The sequence below is a fragment of the Chrysochloris asiatica genome, unplaced genomic scaffold, assembly GCF_000296735.1.
Source record: "Chrysochloris asiatica unplaced genomic scaffold, ChrAsi1.0 scaffold00037, whole genome shotgun sequence".
NCBI classification, from domain to species: Eukaryota; Metazoa; Chordata; class Mammalia; order Afrosoricida; family Chrysochloridae; genus Chrysochloris; species Chrysochloris asiatica.
In genome coordinates, this window is record NW_006408555.1 from 394850 (window position 1) to 404562 (window position 9713).

Sequence of the window (9713 nt, forward strand, 5' to 3'; positions counted from 1 at the left end):
ACACCCTCCCAGCCCCGCCCCCACGGGCCCCAGCCACCCCTCCCTGCCCCGCTATGCACTGACCGTCCATCTCCACTAGAAGCTGGTTGAGCGTTTGTTCCTCCTCCGTGTTGGAGAAGCTGGACATGGTAGTGGAGCGCTTCTTGCCCACGGCGTCGATCTCATCAATGTACACAATGCAGGGAGCCCGGTTGCGGGCTTCCTTGAAGAGGCTCCGTACCCGGGCAGCACCAAGGCCTGTGGAACAGAGAGACTGAGAGTCAGAAACAGGCATGCTGGACTCCACCCTAAGAAGCCTCCTCGCCCGGTGCCAACACTGCCGTCTTCCAGGTTGAGGGAGTCACATACTCTGACACCCAACTTTCACAGCCTACAGGGACCACAGCCTGATGCTCCCTTCTCAGAGGACTTTGTCATTTCCCTCCCACGTCACCCTCAAGAAAGAAAGCAAGAAAGGGTTGCTGGGCCAGCAGACACATACCTCCGATGACCTCCACAAATTCAGGGCCGGCCATGGCTAAGAAGGGCACCTGGGCCTCAGTGGCCACTGCCTTGGCCAGCAGGGTTTTCCCACAACCAGGGGGGCCGAGCAGCAGTGCGCCCTTTGGGACCTTAGCTCCAAGCTGGAGGAAACGCTCTGGGCTCTGGAACAGGCAAAAAACTGGTATCTGAATTTGTGTCTCAGCTAGGATGCTCAAAGGGGACCAGCATGACCTCCGCCACCTCCTGTCCTTTGGCGGACAGGCCACCCCAGCCACCCAGTGTTGATGCTTTATGACAACTGGGTTCTCAGAGCCCTTCACCTTTAAAAACCAGACACACGTCTGTCAATGAAAGTCCCAGGAGTCCACTGTCTGGGGCGTCCTATCAGGGAGCCGCAGCGGGGCCTCCCGGTTGCTTATATGCTGCTTAAGGCTCTCTGCTCACTCACACACGTTCTCACCTTCAGATAATCCACAAACTCCTTAACTTCTAGCTTGGCTTCGTGCATCCCTGCCACATCTTTGAAGCTGATTCCCTTGCCCATCTTCCCATCCACAACAGTGAAACGAGCCATTTTCAGTTGATTCTATGCAGAAAAGATCCAAAGAGTAAAGCAGAAGGAACTGCTATCCAGCAGAGAGGGTTACTGGTGCCTCTGCCTCTGAGACCAGTCATCCCATTCACAAGTGAGAGGACACTCAGTCCCCCAACAGCTGAGACTCAGCCTCCTCACCCACAGATGGCAGGACACTCAAGTCGCCGTCCATCTGTGACTCGGCTGTCCTGTCCACAGCTAACAGGACATTCAGTCCCTCCACATCTGAGACCCAGTCAGGACTGTCCCCGGGTTGGTCATCAGACACATACTCAGAGGACTTCATCACAGGATTAAGGACAACGACGAAGGCACCAGGCTGGACATGTGATGATAATCACAGAGCTAGTGAGTGACCACGCTGCCGCTGGGCTCACGGTGCAAGGGGCTGCTGTGACCAGCTCTATTCTCTCTGCGCTGACTGGCTGTATCCCCTTCCCTGCTCATGTCGGGAGGGAGGACACTTTCTGCAGACTGTCACCATAGCAGGTGGGCACTGCAGAAATGTATGAAGGGTGTTCTTCTGAGCTAATAGGGAAACTAACACACTGTCAATCCTCTGACCTGGACAGGGCCAAATAACGCGCGCCCTCCCCGCACTCAGCTTAGGGAGGGCTGCGGGCACAGCGCCTTCTGCCAGAGGGAAGAGGAGGGAGTTTACGCTGCTGCAGACTAATCCTGTCGTCCATGAGGCAGGTACCTGGCAACATAGCCACAGGCTGTTGAAGGAGATGTGCAACTTACGAAAGCGCTGAATCCACCTTCCCTGCCCGTCATCCCAGCAAGGCGGAAGATGTACCACAGGATCGCCAGGCCCACAGCTGTCATCCCCAGGGCGTAGAGAGCACTAACATGACAAAGGGCAGGGGCAAGTTACTGATATCACGGCCATCACCTGGCCACTAACAGACTACCTGGACACCTGACAAGGTGAGAAAAGCAACACCGAACTCTGAAAGCAGCCAGCAGAACAGAATGCAGTGTGCCCAGGAAGAGCGACTTTGATGTTTTTAATAAGAAGCTGGTCATGCTGATTGCTCAGCAAGGCAAACCAACACAGCAGTAACCAAGGTAACTCAACGCTGGTGCCGGGGCCCTAGGAGGCTCCTGTCATCAACTAATCATTCAGGAGCAACGAGAGCAAAGTCCTGGGCCACGGACTCAAGTCCAGGCTGTCATCACACCATGTCCACCCCACTGCAAGGTGATGCAGGGGGCTGGGGTACAACCATCCACTCCTGCACATCTCTCCCTCCACAAGTCCAAGACCAGGACTGCTCCTGGGAACCCCGGCTCCACCCTCCCGTTCCATTTCCTATCTGTAGAAGACAGCAGTTCCACGGTGGGTTCACTCCCCCTAGTCGGTTAATTCCTATACCCAGGAGTTCTGGTCTCAAGAGGTGAGGCCAGCTGGAGACACTGCCTGTTCCCCATGACCTCATCACACGAGCCCAGAGCTGAACACACACTTTCCAAAGAATCCCGTTCGCTTGTAAGAGACTGGGATCCTATCCTTGACTTCAATATTCAGCTCATCTTCAGCCGCTCGAAGCTTCTCTTCAAATTTGTCAATGTTTGCAACCTGCATCCGGTACATCAACGCCAGCCGCTGGGGGCACAACACAGAGGGCACCATGAGAAGCAAGCAGAGAGGAGAGCTGCCCCCACCCAGTCTATGATGTTTTATAGACACACTGGCTTTCTGGAAGAGGGGCCTTCATCTGTCACAAAAAAAGAACCCCCAAGTCTGTAAGTGTTTTCATTTTCTCAAATACAATCAGATGGACTTTTTGTATGTTCTACTAATAAGGAAGGTGTAGGGAATGGGGTGGGATGTGGCTTCTTAAACTGCCCACCTGCTGGCCCGGACCTAGGTCTCAGCAGAGCTGTGTGCCGAGCGTGGGGACCACATTCAGTGACATGAGATGTCACTGGGGGGCACAAACTGCTTTACAGCTAAAGACACTCACATGGGGTTTTCGAAGTCTAACATGGAAAACAGAACAAACGGGAGGCAAGTCTGAATTAAGAAGGGTCCTGATGAGAGTCTGCAGTTCAACACCCATGACAGCTGCATCCCCCAACCCTGACGGCACATCTTGCTCACCGGCCGCCCGAACACTACGGCCCCGGGGTGCAGGAAGACCTCCACCACGTCGTTCTCGGGTACCACCTGCACACGCTGCACCTCACCCTTGGCCAACATCTCATTAACAAAGTCGTTCCAGGAGATGTTGCCACCACTAGAACTGAGGGAGTTGAGCAGGCTCATGATGACCGCGATGACAAATAGGGTGCGCAGCCGCTCACGGTACATCTGGTCTTCTCGCTCTTTCCGCTTCCTTTCGTCTGTCACGGGAGACAGAGACACACAGTGAGCTCAGACTGGACCTCTGGGTCGGTGAGTTCACTGGGGCTAGAAGTGCTGACTGCGCTATTGTGGAGAGATCAGGCATGGGAAGGGCATCTACGTGTCCCAAGAGCTACCACACAAAGCATTTCCGAGGGGGCTTGGGCCCACTGCATGTCAGGATCACAGGAGTGAAACTAGGCAGGCGCCACTTGTGTGGGTGTAAGACCCTCCTCTAGGGCGCTCAGGGACTTTCCTATGCCAACCGAGCTGAATGACACACACCTCGAGCAACACCTCCTCCGCGCGACACACACCCACATCCCATCTCCTTGTGACGTATCACCTCTCCGCAGCACACACTGGCTACCACCTGGCTAGCATACACAGTAAGTAGCTTAGCACAGAATTAACAGGAACCTCTTTTGATAACCACAAGCCTGTGTCCCTCACTAGAGCCAGCACTGTCTGGTCCGCCTGTCTCAGGTGTTCTGACTACTGCAGGACACAGCAGTGGGGTTGCATTTCTGAGAGGTTAGGAGCAGCTCAGGCCTGCAGGGGGCAGGTGTCCAGCCATCCTGGATCCAGGTGGTTTCATGAGGCTTAGCCCAGAATGATCACACTAAGACAAGCAGAGGCAGTGCTATTGAGGAACATCAGACAATGTACCTTCATCATCTTCAGGTGACTTCGTCCTGGATTTGTCACCGTCCTTACTCTTCTGCTTCATCCTTGAGGTGTTAAAATAGTAGGTGCTGCCTGCAAAGAACAGTAAATAAACTTACCAGCCTAGGTTTCAACTCACAGGGAAAGAGCATGTCCTCAAATGACCAAAGCGAAACAGAAACCAGCTGAAAAACTCTGTCCGTAAGAGTTAGACGTTTATGAAGATGGCAAAGCATTTCCTGCTGTCATTCTCAGTACTGTTGCTGCTAAGTGTCATGACAGGACCCCTTAACCTGGGGGACAGACGTGCACGCAGCAGCGGCCAGTGCCCTCCCTCACCATGCATCCACCAGGAGTCAGAATCGCTCACTTTGTCCCCGCTACAACAGGATAAACGAAGGAATGAAATGACAGTGTGGACCTTTAAGGTCCTTGGGTGTCTCCTTAAAGGCACACTGTTGTTGTTAAGTGCTGCTGACTCAGTTCTGACCCTTAGCGATGCTGTATAAGGTTTCTGGGAGCAGCTGGTGAACTTGAACCACCAACCTTACAGTTCAAACCGACTTTGCAGTCCGGTGCGTTAACCCACAGCACCACACCGGAACTCCTAAGGCATATTGTTGTTGTTGTTAAGTGCTATTGAGTTGGTTCTGACCCATAGAGACCCAGTGTAGGGTTTCTGAGGAGCAGGTGGTAAGCTTGAATCACCGACCTTGTGGTTCAAACTGACTTTATAGCCCAGTGCATTAGTATTGACTTTACATCAACAGCTTCACACCTGGATTCTAAATGCATTATTAAGTGACAGGCTTTTTTAACCATTTGGGAACACAATGGCTCCATGTGATAAGCACTGGACAGTGAACCATAAGGTCTACAGTTCAAGCCTGCCAGCTGCTACACAGGAGAAAGATGAGTCTTTCTGCTTTGGCAGAGATTAAAACAGCCTCAGAAACCCTACACTGGTCTCTATGGGTCAGAACCGACTCAACGGCACTTACCAACAACAAAATTCTAACCTTCGGCATATAAAATATCCAGAGCCATTTGGCAGGTCTTTATTAAAGGTTCTTGGAGCTGATGAGATATCAGGGAAATTTTTTTCAAACAGCTCAATTCTTAATAAATACCAGAATTTTTTTTTTTTTTTAAGCCAACTTATAACTAAATAAGGAAAAACGGCCTATTCAGATCTTAGATACACTCCCTTTTCCTGCCTTCATTTCAGAGCCTCTGAGGACTGGGACTCATTACAAACAGAAGCCAAAGGAACTCTTCATGCCGAAGAAATGGGCAGATGTTTTCCTTTTCTCAACATCAAACCAGCGCCATTGTCCTATTTGTTCACAGACACCCAGGAGGCCCAGAGCTGTTAGTCAGATAGAGAAAACATGCCCCACCTTGTCATTTCTTTCAATATGCACACACCTAAAAGTTCCCAGAGTCTGACTGGGTTTTGAGTTAGATGCTGTTTCAGTAAGAATCCACTGATCCCTTGAAAGGTAGGGGTCAGTCGCAATTGTAAGCTCTGAAAAAAAACACAACAACCAAAGATTACACCAAGGACACAACACACTGAAGCAATGTACACATGGGAAGTAAAGCGAACACGATTTCAGTCACAAGATGAAATCAAAAGCAGGTGAAACGCAACCACACACAGGACGCGGGGTGCACTGGCTGTAGCAGCACACCATACCCTGGTAGGACTGCGCGGGACAGCTGGCTCCTCAATGCTCAAAGGGCAGCAGAAGCTTTGCTCTTGACGTCTCCAGAGAATAATGGCTGGGAAGACATTCCTAGGCACCGAAGCAAGTTTACCAGTCTGACTCCCAACTTGCTTTTCAAGGTGAGCGTTTTCCCACGTGTTTTATATTTTTAAGGTCAACAGTCCAATGTTATTTTTCCTATTTCTTGTCATTTCCTCACTTCTGATATGCGGTTTGTTTGCCCTTAGCTCATCTCTGCTCTGCTGCTGCTGTTATAGGCACAGTGACACCTTGCTCCAAGCTGTTTGCTGAGGAGTACATGTCCCTTCCTGTTAACAACAGGATGAAGCTGCTGCATGTACTGATGGCCTGCTAAACTATTATTAATAATAGCAATACTACCACTCTTGGCCCAGCGGTAACCAGAAGAGTCAGATACAGGGGCCACTTAAGGGGGCTTCAGAGGGGTATGAGCTATAAAGCAAAGGAACTCCTTTCTTCATTACCAGTCCCAAATGTCTGCGTGCTTACATTGCTGAGAGAATCCGGCCAGACCAGTGAGTGTGAACTGCCAATCTCAACTTTCATATTCACAAAGGCACACTATCAGACTAAAGAGAAGAGAGTACTTTCCTTCTCAACAGAACTTACAACCACCACCAAAGAGAACACGTAGATTTTCTGGGGACCCCAGAAGGAGCTGCTCCTCTTTTCTGCTCAGCGCAGCCATGACTTGTGCTCCCATGAAGAATGTTGAGCATGTGGCTCCCCCAAAGCACTGGGTACTTGACAAACTGACTGTAGTGATTGCTCCTCGTGCCCACAAGCTGAGAATGCCTCCCACTGAGCCTTTTCCTAAGGAATGGAATGCCCTGACGGGAAATGAAGTTTAAAAGATACACAAGTAGCCGTTCATTAAAATTGACTGCAAGGTCCGAACTGATACAGCCTATCTTGCTGGTTTTATGGATGTCATCAGCACTGACAAAACTGGAGAGAATTTCCTTCTAATCTATGACAGCAAGGGATGATTAATCTTCATATCATATTATACCTCAGGAGGTGAAGTACAAATTGTGCAAAGTAAGAAAGATCTTTGTGGGCCCAAAAGGGATCCCTCACCTGGTGACTCATGATGTGCGCATCATATGGTACCCTGTTCCCCTCATCAAGGTGAATGATATCACTCAGACTGATGTGGATACTGGAAAGATTACTGATCTCATCACGTTGGGCACTGGAGACCTCTGGATGGTGACTGGAGGTGCCAACCTGGGAGGAACTGGCACCATCAGACAGAGACGTCCTGGCTCTTCTGATGTGGTTCATGTGAAAGATGCCAATGGCAACACCACTGCCACCAGACTTCCAGTATTTTCATTATTAGCAAAGGCAACAAACCATGGATTTCTCTTCCTCAAGGAAAAGGTATCCACCTTACCACTGCTGAAGAGAGAGACAAGAGACTGGCTGCCAAGCAGAACAGTGGGTGAAATGATCTCTGTTGTTGTTGTTAAGTGCTGTCGAGTCAATTCCAACCCAAAGTGACCCTGTATAGGGTTTCCAAGGAGCAGTTGGTGACTTTGAACCACAGACCTTGCAGTTCAAATGACTTTGCAGTCTGATGCATTAGCCCACAGAGCCACACCAGAAATGATCTCTAGGTGATGTGAATGAACAGATCTTTGCATAATTAAGATAATAAACACAAGATTAAAGAAAAAAAAAAGAACATGCAGTAAATCTATGTTGTTGTTGTTGTTGTGAAGTACCGTCAAGTTGGTTCTGACCCATAGCGACCCTGTACAGGGTTTCTGAGGAGCAGCTGGTGAGCTTGAACTGCCAACCTTGCAGTCTGGCACATTAACCCACAACGCCATACCAGGACTCCAGTAGTTGCCTCATATTCAGGAATGCTAACTAGTAATCTAAAATATAGTACAACAATTCAAACTGGTTCTCACAAATTATGGTAAACTATAAAATAATAAAGTATAGCCTGAAATGTAAGGGTTGAACTGCTAAGGAAGAGTTAGGAGATTAAATAGAAGGCAGCCAAAATGATACAAAGGACTCAAGACCTTTTCTTGTTTTCAGCTCACAGTCAGCAGTTCGAAACTACTAGCTAGCTGTTCTGCGGGAGAAAGAGGAGGTTTTCTGCTCCCGTAAAGATTTACAGCCTCGGAAACCCTGCGCAGGGTCGCTGAGTCGGAACCGACTCCATGGCACATAACAACAACAACAATCTTAGTACAGAAGACGGGTTCAGTGGTAGCATTCTCACCCTACATGTATGAGAACGGGTTTAATTCCCAGCCAATACACCTTATGTCCAACCACCAGCCACCTGTCAGGGGGGCCTGGCGTGTTGCTATGATGAACAGGTTTCAGTGAAGCTTCCAGACTAAAAGAGAATAGGAAGGAAGACCTACTGATCTACTTGTGAAACTCAGCCAACGAACACCCTCTGGATCACAACAGTCTAAATGGTAACTGACCATGGGGATGGAACTCACCATTTTGCTACTTGGCACCATATAAAGTAGTTCGTTGGCTGGTCTTCCTTGGGTCAAGGTATCTTATTAGTGACTCAACACTGGTAACTGACAGGAATGGTTGACCACTCTGTTTTGGTAGCCAGATGACACCAGGTAAGGTAAACCTGTTTTTAACCTTATGCATAAGGTTAATGCACTTCTTAATCATGGCTGTTTTATTATTCATCTCTATGAAAATCGCTGTGACTAAGGAAAGAAGTTTCCAGTTTCACTCTTTTTTCTGCTGTGCATGGGGGGTCACCTTGTGGTAGGAGCTGACAGAAGTCAGCTAACAACAGCCTTTAGAAGAACTTGGGGCCTCTCCACATGAGAGGTGCTAAATAGTTAATAAATGAAGATGACACATGTAATGTGTCAAACCACACTAGGAAGATTTAAAAAAAGCCACATGGCATTCTGCTCATACAAAAACCTGTGCAACAGCAAACTACCATTTGGAAGGCACTGGAATTCATCCTGACGCCCTAGCTGTGAAAGCCAACTGTAAAGACGTTCTCTCTGCTACACACTGCTGATGCTCTTAATGGATTCGACTGCAAAACGGCAGGGAGAAGATATCCGTAAGGGTTGAGCAGACCACGTTCAGGTTTGTGTGGTTGTGCCAAGTCTCTCCCGGGTCTGTCCTGCCTGGGCTATAAGTTTCAGTTACTTCACATCACTGAGACGAGTGGGTAAAACCTCCAGCATCTAACTAGGAAACACAAGCCCTCCGAAAGCAGCATCCAAGACATCCTGAATGGGCGGAACAGCCGTGAGATCGGGCAAAGGCATCCCAGATCTCACGCTGGGTGTCCAGGGCATGGGTGTGAACACCGCGTAACCTGCGGGACGCTTGATGGCCTGGAACCCTAGCCCACTACCGGCGCGGAAGGCCAGCGAGCCGAGGGATTACCTGCAGGGCTCGGCCTCCAGCCCCGGTTTGACCCCCCGGAGGCCCATGAGCGAAGTATGGCCGCCTCCTCCCGACCCCGGCAGCAAGGCCTGAGCTCCAGCCCGAGCCTGAGCTCCGCAACCGCCCGGGCCCCGGACCGGTCCCCGGGCCCTGGCGAAGGATGCGTAAGAGCAGCAACGGGGCTGCCATGTTAGCCCGGACAAGACGCATGCGTGATCGGGCTTCAGAGACGCATGCGCGGTCGGGTCGTCTGCGCGGTCGGGTTGTCTGCACAGTCGGAATCGCAAAGGCTCCGCCCATCCGTGGACGATTGGGCTTTCCCCGAGAGCGAGCGATGGCGGTGCGGGCCGCCTCCCTTTCCTGATACCTCGCGTTCTACTCAAGTTTCCTCACAATTTATTGACACCCTACTAAGCGGCAGGCGCCAGAAGTACATGAGTGAAGCCGGCAGGCGCAGCCC

At 50.3% G+C, this 9713-nt stretch overlaps 1 protein-coding gene and 1 pseudogene across 1 annotated transcript in view; one reads left to right on the forward strand and one right to left on the reverse strand.

The window, feature by feature from the left end:
* SPG7 (spastic paraplegia 7 (pure and complicated autosomal recessive)) overlaps window positions 1–9442 on the reverse strand; it is a 15812-nt gene extending 6370 nt beyond the window's left edge. The window contains 9 exon segments of the mRNA XM_006860101.1: window positions 64–237; window positions 482–644; window positions 944–1069; window positions 1823–1925; window positions 2548–2687; window positions 3186–3427; window positions 4098–4187; window positions 5523–5622; window positions 9254–9442. Coding sequence (XP_006860163.1) covers window positions 64–237; window positions 482–644; window positions 944–1069; window positions 1823–1925; window positions 2548–2687; window positions 3186–3427; window positions 4098–4187; window positions 5523–5622; window positions 9254–9442 — 1327 coding nt within the window.
* Window positions 6532–7296, forward strand: LOC102815167 (annotated as a pseudogene).
* Window positions 9443–9713: the final 271 nt, after the last annotated feature.